At 43.3% G+C, this 14,663-nt stretch overlaps 1 protein-coding gene across 30 annotated transcripts in view; it reads right to left on the bottom strand.

Moving 5' to 3' along the window:
* gphn (gephyrin) overlaps positions 1–11,412 on the bottom strand; it is a 334,022-nt gene extending 322,610 nt beyond the window's left edge. For 3 of the 30 annotated variants that reach the window (XM_062968005.1, XM_062968006.1, XM_062968027.1), the window contains exon 1: positions 10,672–10,894. In XM_062968005.1, the coding sequence (XP_062824075.1) occupies positions 10,672–10,783 (112 nt within the window). In that variant the 5' untranslated portion in view covers positions 10,784–10,894. Of the gene's footprint in view, positions 1–10,671; positions 10,898–11,155 lie in introns of those variants that run through there. The other 27 variants (XM_016995983.2, XM_062968030.1, XM_003224865.4 and 24 more) reach the window with 21 other exon arrangements.
* Positions 11,413–14,663: the final 3,251 nt, after the last annotated feature.

The raw sequence follows: 14,663 nt of genomic DNA, 5'->3' as shown, positions 1-14,663 counted from the left end.
AAAAGAACAACACCCAGAAAATGGGAATTCCAGACAGGAAACAATCAGGGCCAGCTAATACCTCCCAACAAAGGATTCCCCCAGGTAGGAAGCAGCCAGGCTTTGAAGCTGCAAGGCTATTCAATGCTAATCAAGGTGACCAATTGCAACATTCACACTTGCCTCCCACAGACAAGAGTTCTTTCTCTCACCCTGGACCTTCCACAGATATATAAACCCCACTTGCCTAGCTTCGCACAGACGTCAAAACCTCTGAGTATGTCTGCCACAGATGTGGGTGAAACGTCAGGAGAGAATGCTTCTGGCACATGGCCATAGAGCCCGGAAAACTCATAGCAACCCAGCCAGTAGGCTGTTGCTGAACAACCTATGAACTTTTAGCATTAAAGGAAAAAATGCCCAAGATTTTATCACTTAATACTGTTGGCATGTCTGGAGAAGAAGAATAGAATGCTTCTATACCAGGCAAGGGCAAACTTTGCCCATGTCTGGAGTTAGGAATTGTAGGAGTTGAAATCCAAAACAATTTGACAGAAAACTGGGAGTTGTAGTTTTGCATGGTACTGGCTCTCTTCTGCAGGGAAGGCTAGGGACTTTGTAAAACTACAGCTCACATGATTACATGGCACTGAATCTGTTGCAATTGAGCTGGTGCCATAATCCTTTCCGGGAGATCTCCTCAGTGGAGATATCTCTTAAAGGGATATCCTCTGGCTCTAAGGATTCCGTTTAGGAAGGCAAGCCTGGTTCTGGTATTCCCCTTTAAGCCAGTGGCTGGAAAGTCTGGAAAGAAGCAAAACCAAACACGCGGCTCCAGAGGAGAGAAGGCCAAGCGCAGGCAGGCATGTCTCTTCTCTCTTCTCTTCCCTCCCTCCCTGCTTCTCTCTCTCTCTCTCTCTCTCTCTGAGAGAGAGAGAGAGAGAGAGAGAAGCAGGGAGGGGAGAGAGAGAAGGGAAGAGAGCAATGCGGAAGGCTTCTACGGGGCCGCGTCTCAATGGCATTTTTAAAATGCTAGCAGATCGATGGCCATGCCTCTCCCTCCCTCCCTCTTCCGCTCTGATTGGCTGAGAGGCATGCCAACATGGCTTCTCCTCTCAGAGGGGCTACAGCTACATCCGAAGACATCAGAAACAAACAAAAAAAGGTACTTTTATTATTCAAATTCGTAATATTTGTAAGGCAGTGAGCAGATGGTTCAATATCAATTCAAAAGTAATTATGAAACGAATTTTAAACAAATTTAACGAACTAACGAAAAATTTGTTCAAGCCTAATAGGGATGGGCAACATGTGGAGCTCTGTTAGTTCACTGTTCGTTAGGCTGGCCAGGACTACTGGAATTTATAATCCAAAAAATCCTGAAGGGATCATGATCTCCACTGATTATATCAGGAAAATATCTACTCCCCACCTCCCAAACCAATGATACAAGAGCTATCATTGAGCCAGGCAGATCCGAAATGTAGACTCTGAAAGGAAGCAGATGAAACAATAGATCACATCCTCAGCTGCTGCAGAAAGATCGCACAGACTGACTACAAGCAGAGGCATCACACCGTTGCTCAGATGATTCATTGGAACTTGTGCCACAAATACCATCTGCCTGCAACAAAGAACTGGTGGGATCACAAGCCGGAAAAGGTTACAGAGAATGAACATGTCAAGCTACTCTGGGACTTCCGAATTCAGACAGTGTGTTGGAGCACAATACTCCTGACCTCATGATCGTGTTAAAAAACAAAGTATGGATTGTTGATGTTGCAATCCCAGGTGACGGCAGGATTGAGGAGAAACAACTAGAAAAGCTGGCACAATATGAGGATTTAAAGATCGAATTGCAAAGACTGTGGCACAAGCCAGTCAAGGTGATCCCAGTGGTGATCGGCACACTGGGTGCAGTGCCTAAAGACCTTGGCCTGCACTTGAACACAATCGGCGCTGACAAAATTACCATCTGCCAGCTGCAGAAGGCCACCTTACTGGGATCTGCACGCATTATTCACAGATACATCACACAGCCCTAGACACTTGGGAAGTGTCTGGTGTGTGATCCAGTACAACTGCCAGCAGAGTGTCTGCTGTGGACTCATCTTGTTGTGTTTCAAATAATAATAATTTTCCATGAATGTGAATAATCACCTCTTCAAAAATCTCAATTCTAGTGTCTACTTTCACATTTTAAGCAGAAAAATCCAAAAATTATGTACTATATGCAGTAAAGGGGTTTCTCCATCTCATACATCCAACAAAATGTTTATGAGCTTATGTTTTAAGCAAAACAAAGATCTCTTCTACTTTGTACATCAAGGTAGAAGTTAACAAAACCTCTATCATGCTGTGCCCTTTGCTCTCAACTAAAATGCCTGAAACATTCTTTTTTTTCTCCATAAACATTTTCTAATGCCTTGACCAGTCTGATTGAAGGCCCATCTACAATGATCGCTTAGGTCAGTTTGAAACTAGCATAGAAGAAAGTGGTTTTGCTGTGCAAATGATCAGATTGGAAACCACGGTTTGAGGCCTGGACTGAAATTTCACACACTGCAGAGGCTAGCTTCCAACTGCTGCAGTCTCTTTTCAACTCCTCTCTCTGGAATGCCCACATGTACATCAATGGAGTGCTCTCGAAGTCCACATAGCAATTCACATTCTGCTGATCTGATTTGCCATGCGAACTGGTTTACGTTAGATTGTGCTGATATGAATTAAGGGCTTCATTTCAGACTTTTCCTCAACTTATGTCACAGTAATGGACTTAAACTGCACTGCAATACACTTTCACAACATTTTTAAGATACTTGAAGCTGCATTAAATGGTCAGTGTAGATGGGACTATTGTCTGAAGTTCCTAAGGCTCTGCAAGATTCTCTGCAACATACTGAGTAGAATTGTACAGTATTCCAAGTGCTGTGGATTTCTAATCTCTTCTCCAACCCAGCAGGAAATTTAGCTACTGCACATTGAGTCATCTACCATGACTTGAAGATCTCTATACTGTTTTGTCTCCAACATTTCAGAACATATATGCGTAAAAGTGAAAGTCAGCTGTGACGATCTTACCATACGTGCATCATTCTCAATGAATCTAACAAACCAGTTTGTTGTCCTGTCTACAAAGAACCTTTTATTCTTTTTCATAATTACACTGGGTTGTCACAATTAGCTTGACGTCATCCTCCAGTTCATCCCAAAATTGTTCATCTTGAATACCTAGCCATTTGTGAACTAGTTAAAAAACATTATCCTCAATATAAATTACTAGATAACTTTACATCCTATCTACTGTTATGATAACTGCACTTTTATTCCTACTTATTTCCTCTTCGTCACTGCCAAAGCATAGAAACAATCTCCCTAATATAACCATGGCTGTAAGTTTACTCAGGAGTAGGGATGAAAATAATACTCAATCATAAATTTTCCATTAAAACTTGGGTTTTTTTGCAAGGAGATACAACATCAGAAAGAGCAATCAAACAATAGACTGCACATTTTCTCCTGCTATTAAAATGTCCAAATGTGTTCCAGCAGATTGTTCTGTTGAGAAATACAAGTTGGCGTTGCTGTTTTTCAATCTTTGCAGAATAATTCTTCCACAATACTTCAGGACTATTGAACAAGGGTGGAATATTACAGAGGACTATTTATCTTTGTATTCATAGACAAAACAGGCAAAATTTGTCTTCCTTAATCTGGAGACTTTTTTTGAGGGATTCTGTCAATTATTTATTTTTATTTATTTTAGGATTTACTTTATTTTTATCCCATCTTTCTCCTGATATAGGGATCCAAGGTGGCTAACAGCAAACATGATATGATACTTAAAACAGAGTAAATGCATTAAAATATGAATATAAAAATAAACTATTACATCTAGAACAAAAATATTGAAATACATTTAAAATTACACTTAAAAACTACACAACCCACTCAAAATCCCACTCACCCTATCCCCAGCACCCTGCCTCTCATCATTCCATAAACAGCTGATGGCAAAGGCACATTCTGACCTGTCTGTGAAACTTCATCCACTAGAGTAAGGCCCAAGTACCATGGGGATAGGGATAGGATGAGAGCAACAAGACAACTTGACCTGGTATATTTGTCACAGAAAGAATAAATGCTAGGAGTTTGTTTTGTTCTTCCCAGCCAGAAATAACAGCCATAAGCATTCCTTTTATGATATGCCTTCAAACTAGCCTTTCTCAACCTTTTTATACTGGAACCATAGAAATAATTTTCAGGTCTTAGCAAACTTCTTCCTAAAAATTATATCAATAACTAATCCCCATCCTACCCACCCATCCCGAAAAGAAAAATAGTTTTTTCAATCACCATGTTTTATAGAACTTTTCGGGAATCTGAGGGTTTTACAAACCCCTGGTTAAGAGACCCTGGTTTACACTATGAGCACAAAGGAACTTTAAGCCACTGTAGATAAATTTTCCAGCAGAGCAAGATTAATATGCTTTAAAATACAGTCAAATATACAGCATCTACCAGAATGCTCCTGTAATAAGTCATCAACTTAAAAACTCCCCTATATACTCATGTATAAGTCCAGAAATTTTAGTCAAAAATAAACCACCAGAAATCGGGCTTATCTGTGGTTCAGTGTGTATCTTGTATCTTAAAACACACACACACGTACTGTATATATATGAACCATCCTCCTCTGAGTAGAATGGTGAGAGGCAAGACCTCAGCCTATCCCAGGAGAACCTAAAAGCAGCACTGAGTCCACTCTATTCTCTCTGCCAGGGTGTCACCTCAGGCCTATTTGCATGGTGTCAACTAAAGATGGCTGCCCCCTTGAGATGGCATTAGTGCATTCCCCTGTCCATGGAATAAACCTTGATGTATTCATAATTTTGCCCCCCAAACCTGCCCCCAAAGCCAACTGATACATAAGTATATACAGTAGTCAGAAAGGCAAAAACTCTACATTTCCAGAAGCAATGAGGTTTTTAGTCAAATGTAATATTCTACATACCAAGCCATTTAATTTCTCATAAAACATACTACCAGGGTTTTTCCCCAAAAGGAATTTTAAGATAACTATGAGCCTATGGTCAAATGTCATCTTGCCACCTGTATTTTACTCTGTGTTTCAAGCTCCCTCCCTAAACTCTATTTAGATAGAGGAATATGTACCATATCTTGCAAAATGCAGATAACAAATGCATGATAAAATGAATAGTGCTAATACAGGTAGCTTAATAAAGCTACAGGAACATAAGACCAAACAGACATCAAGCCAATAGAGTGTTTTTGCTCTGTCAAGGCCAAAAAAAATCAGATATGAAATACAGCCAGATCTTAGAAAAGAATCAGGCAACACATAATTTTTGCTGCCCTACAAAAATGATATATCTTTGTGGGAAAGACGCAAGTGCTGAAACGTAGCACTGCTAAGGAGGAATCCCATGGTATCCTAGAAATTTTGCACAGATCGAGTGAGGAGGAGGAAAACCAAAGTGAGACAACTGACTTCTTCCGTTTTAAGGATCAGAAAAGTGGATAGCTTGGGGTCGACTTGAAAGAGCTTACTGTCAAAGAGAACACTTCATTCACTATCTCAGTCCTCATAAAATGAGGGCAAGCTCTAAACATTTACCTTCCCTCAATGACTTTCTCCTGCTAATCCTAGAATGCCCTGGAATACCAGAGAATGATCTCTTGGGTATGAAGATAATCATGTTGGTGTCTTTTACTGGAAAACACAGGATGTGTCATTAATTGTAATTGTCATGAGAAAAATGGTGACTGATAGGAGTCAAGGTACATGATAAAAGATTTTTAAACAGCTGGAACTCTGTTGTCTACAGAGTTGATGAAAAATGAATAATTGCACAAGAATTATTGTTTGATAACAGGAGAATGTGTAAGATTTAATGAAGGTTGTGAGGAGAGGCGGGTAAGAATTAAAATTATTATTCGTGTTAAGTCAGGAAATGTGTTTAATTGAAGTAAGTGGAATTTATTTCTAAGGGAGCATGTATGTGGTCATGCTGTAAGCCTAATGCAATGGCAGTTTACATGTAGTAGTCAGAATTCCCTCTGATGAATAGGAATTCTTGTTTCCAAACTCTTCTTTACTTCATCAAAACTAATTCACAATGCAATGATTCTTTGTATTTATTTCCAGACATATCTCTGAGCCGCTGTATTGAAACCCTACCTGGAAGTTCAAACAGATCAATATTCAAAAAGGAGCACAGCTGTCAGAATCATCACTTGTTGTATAATGCCAGTTCAGAAGTGAACAGTAGAACTGAAAATTACAATAGAGTATTTTTATACACTAAACGCTCAGATGAGAGACATATTAACTTTTATTCCAACTGTGTTTTCTGTTACAACAACTAGGCACACAAGTCAAGTTGTTACTGCATGTAGCAATGTTGTATGTGCAACATTCTTAAATGGTCTGTTTCCCCAATAGTGTTAAAATGTAGCTTTGTTTATAACATACACAAAATGTTATAATGAGGAAGCTTGGAATAGTTCCTGAGCTCCTTGAACATAGCTTAGATATTATGTTATAATATACTTTAAACATTTCCAAGACATTAGCTCTTTTTCATGTTTTGTTGAAGTCTCTAAATTAAACCAAAGCATTCTTGATGATAAACTATACTGTTTTGATTTGTCAGATATCCCAAAACATGGGACTTCTCTCCAGAAAACTCCAATCTGAGACATTTGGGAACTCACTAAGGGTTTTAAAATTTTATTGTAAATTAATTGCATGTATAAACATGAAATCAAGAGTGTAAGGTTTATATTACATTATAATTTTAAATGTTTTATCTTTACATGTCTCAACATGCAGTGCTATCAAGGGTACTTCAAATGTTCACATAAGGAAAGCTGCAAGCTATTGAGAGCAAAGATTTTCATACTTTTAATTAAAAATCTACTGAAGCTGGCCACATGACAACATATATTACACTGACGTGTTCATTACACAACTTGGATATCAGTCACAAACAGTATTAAAATATGAGTAGTAATATACCTTGCAACTAGTATTTTTAAAAGGCTTTACTATTTTTAACTCTGACAAATCAATAGAACCATTACTTGCTGTGTATTAAAATTCTTATCCATGTTCAAAAATCCTTTAACATGACTTTTATGATATGAAACAATTAAAGGAAGTCAAAAGTGCATTCTACACTAATGAGCTAACTTCCAATTAATCCTACTATGTTACAGGAAAAAGTGATGGCTAAACATTTTCCAAATGAGCAATGCGACTTCAATTAGTTTTTTAAAAACCCAGATTATTTCAAAATGCCTATAAGGCATGTTTAATTAAGAGATTCTACAAGACATCTTCACATGAATACTTATGGTAGTTAAAATGACTCAAAACTACTAAGGGTAAACAACAGACATTTTCTAAAGATTTTGTCATATAAACAGGAATTAAAATTATGAGACAAATAACGAATGAATCCTATTACTTGCAGCAACTGTACATTTTCATATCTTGATACTTCACTGCAAAATCATGGCATCGAGGTAGTAGTTAAGCACTTTGTGAGAAAAAAATCCCTTAAAATTATTATTTTTAAGATCTTAGCATGTCTACAAGATTAAAACTATATTTGCAAGTAGGAAAGATCTTAGTTTTGATATCACTACCACATTCAAATGTAAAACACAATGTTAAGACTTATTGAACAATCAATTCTATTTTCTTTAGTTTCAGCCATAACAGTCAAAATTATGTTAACAGACTAATATTTACCCTCAAAATGAAATACAAAACATGTATAGCAAAAAAATGCCACTTTCTTTTGTTTCCTTATCATTTCTATAATGTTATCACTCACCTCCTAGAATATAAATATATGCAGTATGTGGATAGGAAGACAAATTAATTATAGCATTTCGGTTTTCATACCTCATCAAACCACATCTGGTATACTTAACAATCCAGTTGTCCAGTATGTAGAAATATGACTAACATTTGTATTTATTTTAAATAGCAGCTTCACAAGTATTATTCTCTGCCACAGTATAATTCAGAAAAGGGAAAAAAACAGGGGGGAAATTCCAAGCCCAAGCTATTCCATTGGTAGCTGATGATGATGAAAACCAAGGGCTGGCAGTTTTAGTACCAAGAGGAGAGAACAGCGCACCATCAGATGCTGGGATTTCCCTCTGTCATATTCAGACTGAGGAAGGTTCCAAACAGCCATTCATAGGCAGACCACAGGCTCCTCCAAAATCTGGGACAGCCAAATACGCAGTACACGAATATAGAACATGCCTTTTAAAAGGGAAGCATTTTGATTAATGCCACACAGCTAAATAAGGTCTCAGCTTGCTATTCAAATCCTCATTCAGCTATTTTATCCAGTCTCCTCCTATAGACTAAAATCCTTTCTTTGGAACGAAATCTGTTCTTCTCAAGTCTTCTTTAAGAAGATGAATATGTGCATGAAAAAGCTCTCTTTAGGATTTTCCAATATCCATTCACCTTCATTCTCTTTACTGAACACCACCCAATCATTCAAAACCTTTAGTTTCATTTCCAGGCATACAACTCTATACAAAGTCAATATTACAATAAGGACACCTAGAAAATGGAAAGTGGGGGAGAGAATCTTCACACTAAATACTCACTACAGAGTTTGAGCAATGCCCTGGAAGATACTTTCCAAGCAAATGGAGGACTGGCATCAAAAATCAATGCATTCAGGGAAAAGCTAAAACCTACAAGCTCCAAAACATCTACTCGTGAGTACCAAAGGCCACCACCAGCCCTTCATGATGCCAACCTCCTTTTCCTTTTACCGCAAGTAGCCAAACAGTGGCAATTCAGAAAGACAAACTTATGGCCCTCTTCCTTTGAGGGGGGAATTAAAAAAAAAACAAGGTCTGGCAGCTGCACACAGAAGGGAAGGAAATGGATGGTGATGAAGAAAGCCAAATATAGTGGCCAAGAGTGGCCAGTGTCGCTGTTTGCTCATGCCACTAGTTATGAGAATGGAGTCCGGTAGGCTCCCAATCACTGCAAGGGAGTACAGAAGAGAGACATAGCGGCAGATGTTCTTTGCTGCCACCTCTCTGTTTGGTTCGCCATTCATGCCGGCAACAGTGGCAGCTGCTTCTTTTATCAGCTGACCTGCCACCTCTGGCTGGTGCAGTAGTCCCAACCCAAGCAGCCACAATGTGTTGGCATGGAAGAAAAGAAAGGCAAATGGAGGCTGCAGCGCTTTGTAGCCTTCTCTGATATGAGGGGAAGAGCCACAGGCCACAGCAAGGGACACCAGTGTCTCCTGCCACTCATCCACCATCTCCCTTAGGGCAGCCCACTAAAGAAGGTACCAGAGGCCCTTCCTGGCTCCTCCATGGTGGAAAGTAGCACAGGGAGCAGCAGCAGCTTCTTTTGCTCTGGGGAAAACTGGGCTCATTGCAAGAAAGAGGAGTGGGTTGCTGTGAGTTTTCCAGGCTGTATGGCCATGTTCCAGAATCATTCTTTCCTGACGTTTCACCCACATCTATGGCAGGCATCCTCAGAAGTGTGAGGTCTGTTGGAAACTAGGAAAAGTGGGGTATATATATCTGTGGAAATTCCAGGTTGAGAGAAAGAACTCTTCATTTGTCTGAGGCAGGTGTGAATGTTGCAACTGATCACCATGATTAACCTTTAATGGCCTTGCAGATTCAAAGCCTGGATGCTTCAAGGTGATCAATTCCAACATTCACACCTGTTTCGGGAAGACAAGAGTTCTTTTCTCCAACCTGGACTTTCCACAGATATATAAACCACACATTCCCAAGTTTCCAACAGGCCTCACAACATCTGAGGATGCCTGCCATAGATGTGGGAGAAACGTCAGGACAGAATGCTTCTGAAACATGGCCATACAGCCCTGAAAACTCATAGCAACTCAGTGATTCCGGCCATGAAAGCCTTTGACAGCAGAAAGAGGAGTGTTGAGACCATCAAGGCCATGCATGACCACAAATCTCTCATTCCTTCCTCCTCCGTGGCCCATGAATGACGGCAGGACATGAACCCCTAGTTTGTGACCATGATCTTCTCTTTCCTTCTCCTAGGAAGCACACTGGCAACATGGATTTTGCAAGGAAGCCTTCTAACTGAAACTGCATATCCACACTGTAGAAAGAATGTAGCTGGGCATCACTAGGCTATGGAATCCTAGTCTGGTGACAGCTGGCAGACGAGGTGAGGGAACTAGCGGATTTCTAGGCAAGGGGAACCTGTTTCATTTTCAAGGTACTGGACTCACTTTGGAGCTCCTTGTGGAGAGAAAAAGCGTGGTATAAATAAACATTAGATATATAATAAATAAATAAATAAATATGTAAATCCTATGGAAACCTGGGAAAAACAGTAGCGTGTCGAGGCTATGGAAATACTATGGAAACCTGGGAGAAATAGTCGCGTGTAGAGGCACCACCACTCTGTAAGGCAGGCATGGGCCAACTCGGGCCCTCCCTCCAGGGGTTTTGCATTGCAACTCCCACCATGCTGAACAGCCTCAGGCCCCTTCCTTTTCCCCCTCAGCCGCTTAAGCGTGGTGGGAGTTGCAATGCAAAACCCCTAGAGGGAGGGCCCGAGTTGGCCCATGCCTGCTGCAAGGCCTTGTGGAACTACAGCTCCCAGGATCCCCCGCACAGCCTTACCTGCGGGGCGAGAGGGAGCTCCTGCCGTCACCGCCGCCTCGGAGCAGGAGCAGCGCCGCTTTGGCACAGCCTTCCCTGCGCGGCCCCCGAGGCGAGCCCGGCGCCCCCACATCCATCCTCCTCCCCTTCCCTGCCTTCCTTCCTCCGCCCGGGTTATTTACGGGCCAGTCCCCAGCGGGAGCTGCGAACTGGAGGCTGCGGCACTGAGCAGCGCTCCCGCCCGCATGCGGCAGGCGCCCAAACCGCTCTCGGAGGCGCTTTCCCTCCTCAGTCCTCCCTCCTTCCTTCTTTCCTTGCTTGCTTCCCTCCCTCCCTCAGTGCCCAGGCCGAGCCTTGAGGGAGCCCGAGCCTCAGCTCTCCCTTCTTTCCTTCCTTCCCTGTATCCGAGGCTCCACACCGCTCTGCTCTCCCTCACCCGGCGAAGGGAAAGGCGAAGACGGCGCTTTCTTAGCCTCCCACAACCCTGAGCCCTCAGCCCCGTTACCTGTGAGGACCCCCACGCGGATTTGGTGGTCGTGGTTCGTTAAAATCATCCCCTCCGACGCCATGTTTCCCAGCGCAGCCACCGCACTGACAGGGAGGCGGGTGGGGAGGGGGGGAGAGGGAGAGCCGCGGGGGGAGGGGGAAGAGGAGGAGGAGGAAGAGGAGGAGGAGGAAGGCAGGCAGGCGAAGAAGGCGCGCGCGAGGACGAGGAGGGGAGGGGGGAAGAGCCAGGCGCGCGAGGAGGAGCCAGCGAGTAGGGGAGGGGGGAAGGAGGGGGGAGGAGAGGAAAGACAAGCTGGAGGGAAAAGGGGGCGGAGCTACTCCTGGGAAAGGGGCGGTCCTACGCCTCGCACGCGGGAGGGGAGAGAGAAAAGAGAAGGCGAAGGGATTGAGAGAGGGAGTGAAAGGGGGCGGAGCTACCTCTGGAAAGGGGGCGGGGCTACGCCTCGCGCGCGGGAGGGGGAAGGAGAGGAAAGAGAAGGCGAAGGGATTGAAAGGGGCGGGGCCATTCTTGGGAAGGGGGCGGAGCTACGCCTCGCGCGCGTTGAGGGCAGTATATAGGAAAAGGGGGCGGGGCTTCGTGAGGAGCTGGACCAACCAGGTTTCGAGAGGGGAGGAGCTCTCTGGTGACCGCCTCTCGCCCAAGTGCAGCTCTCAGGCCACATCAGTCGAGGACCGAGAGAAAGACAGTCTTGTTTTGCGCTTCTTGCTGTTTTATTGTTATTATTATTTTATTATGTTATTTACCATATTTATATCCCGCCTTTCTCTACCCTGAGGGGGACTCAAGGCGGCTTACAACGGCACCTGTACAGTTCCTTCTTTCCTTTCCTCTCTTAAAGGGTTAAAAGGCGGGAAGAGATGGGAGACCTGCTTGCACCCGGGGAGCCGGGAAGGTGGGATTTTTTTAAATGGTGTGTGTATGTGTGTGTGGGGGATCCTTTTCCTTCCTTTCCCCTGAAAGCACCAACCTACCCATGGCTATGACCTCTTTCCGTGTTCTTGCAAGGCAACGGCAGGGGTCATGTGGGGGTAAATAAAACGTGCCCGGGGTGTTCCGCGGCTTTGCCCCTGCACTGCACCCACATCGGCATCAGTCAGTCACCATTTTCCCCCTTTAAATGCATCCACACGTAATTGACCGCATCACGGAGCGCACTGCATTCATACGTGCAAGGAGCTGCACGCGCGCGGCTCCTTCTCCCCCTTGCCTTGCCTTCCCTTCCCAACGCATTGCCTTGCTTCATTCCCATTTCAGCCACGTTGGCTCCCCCTTGTATTGCATGCAGGGCACGGTGCTGATTGGTGGGACCAGGCTCCGGAGGGGGGGGGGAGGGAGGGGGGGGGGAGGGAGGGAGGGAAGGTATTTGCCGTGGAGTTACCTGCCAGGCACGGAAGCTGCGGTCATTTCATTGGGAAACCCTCCGTCTCTCCCATACTTCCCATTCACATCCCCTTTTTATTGCGTAACCCTGCATCACTCTGCAGGTTTACATACCTGCACTGCTTTCTCAATGCATATACATACAATCGTACTAAAGCATGGGCTGGGCTCCTGCCACGTGCCGCGCCTGACAAGCACGCGGCTCAACACCCAGGATGGAGACATGGCTCGAACTGTACCAGTTCCATATAATAAACAAATAAGTACCTGTGTGGGTATCTATGTTGTCTTGGGTGTACCGTTTTGACAAACTCTTTTTTATATTGATTTTTATTCAGAAATACAAAAAGACAGAAAGAAAAAAATAAAATCAAAACAATATCAGTAAAACAGCTTTTCATCTCTTCCCAACCTTTTTTTTTTTAAACCAGGAGCCACTTTGACCAGGGACCGCTCTCCAACATTAGTACCAAAATCAACTTTAGATTCGGTTTGGTTATTTGGGGTGCTGATTCAGAAAATTGCATTGGATAGACCACATCAGCTCTAGTTTCTGATAAAGAACATATGCCATCCAGTAGTTGTCATCTGCTCATCCACAGAAAACCATATTTAATAATCTAGAGCTGATGTGGTTCTGAATCAGCACTCCAAATACATTCAGGAACAGGCCTAAAAATGAAGTCACCAAGGCACCTCCTGCTTCCAGGTCCCACATGGAATGGATCCACTCAGGGGGAGGGAGGGAGGAGGAGAAGCAGCAGTCAGGAGGCTTGGCGCGCCTTTCATGAGGCATCCTCCCTGCCTTGGCACTATAAGAGGCATTTGCGAGACCCGTCACTCTCGTTGTGACAGTGTAGTAAAGGTGAGGCCGCAGACCATATTTTAGTTCTTGGGGACCACTGGTGGTCCACAGGCGATAGGTTGGGAACCACTGCTATATATACTAGCAATGCCTGGGTTAGTTATTTTGTAAGGTTCAGCATTAGTCATTTGATTTTGGATTTTATGAATGGACCCATTAGAAAATGCATAAGGATGTGGGTGAACTACAACTCCCATCATGTTATTGAAAACCTCCAACCCCACCCCAATTAAAAAGAAATCATAGTTTGGTCCCCATGGGAATTGTAATTTCCTAAGGACAGAAGGCCACCACATCCCTCCAAAGACCAGCAGCAACCCCAAACCCATCACCTACAAGCCTCCACACTTGGCTCAGCTGTTCAGTCCCAGGAGCTTTGCTGGAGATCGACTCACGATCTTTTCCTCTCTGCCCAACTATGTCACTGCCACCTCCTCCAATCAAGGCGCGCATGAGCTAGGACCCGCCGTCTGACCAATGCCGGCCGTCTTCTCGACATTGGTCAATCGGGAAAGGGAGGGAGGTTCAGAACATAGCAATGTTAGTGCATGAGAACTCTTGTGTATAAAAATATCTGCTTATGATTACACTTTTACACTTGTACCCTTTGAGTATTTGTGCTGTATGAGTGTCCCTTTTGTGCAAATTGAATAAAGTCTCTGTCATTTGCCTTCAACCTGGTGAGATTCCTGGTTCCTAATTCCTGACTCGGTTAGCGAAGCTTGCCAGGCATCCCTCGGTAGCCATGAGACTTAGAAAAACTCCAAATTTCCAGCATCAATGATGAGTCAATCCTCTCAAAACCCCCACTATTTTATGTTGGCCATGTTGGGTATGTGTGCCAAGTTTGGTCCAGATGTATCGTTGGTACGGATTGCAGTGCTCTACATGTATAGATAAACTCAACTCCCATCATCCTCTGCCATTGCCCCCCAATACTCACCAGTCCTTAAAATTGGTCATGGAGGGTTTGTGTTCCAAGTTTGGTCCAGATTCGTTGGTGATGGAAGGCCTCTTGAAAAAAAACATACATATTTTCACTTTTTATTATATACATAGAAGATATATAAGTGAAAGTATGCATGTATGCTTGTTCTGTAAATACTCCTACATGGCTTGATGGATCTGGACCAAACTTGATACACATACCCTTCATGATCCAACATAAAATACAGGTGAGACTTCAACTAAAAAATCCACCCTGTTTGGGACTAGGGCCCCAAAACCTAATAAATATGTATGTATGTATGCAGCATTCAG

This window comes from Anolis carolinensis, chromosome 1 (genome assembly GCF_035594765.1).
Source record: "Anolis carolinensis isolate JA03-04 chromosome 1, rAnoCar3.1.pri, whole genome shotgun sequence".
Taxonomy (NCBI): Eukaryota; Metazoa; Chordata; class Lepidosauria; order Squamata; family Dactyloidae; genus Anolis; species Anolis carolinensis.
Note: the sequence above shows the minus strand (reverse complement) of the source record. Positions and strands in the feature narration are given on the sequence as shown.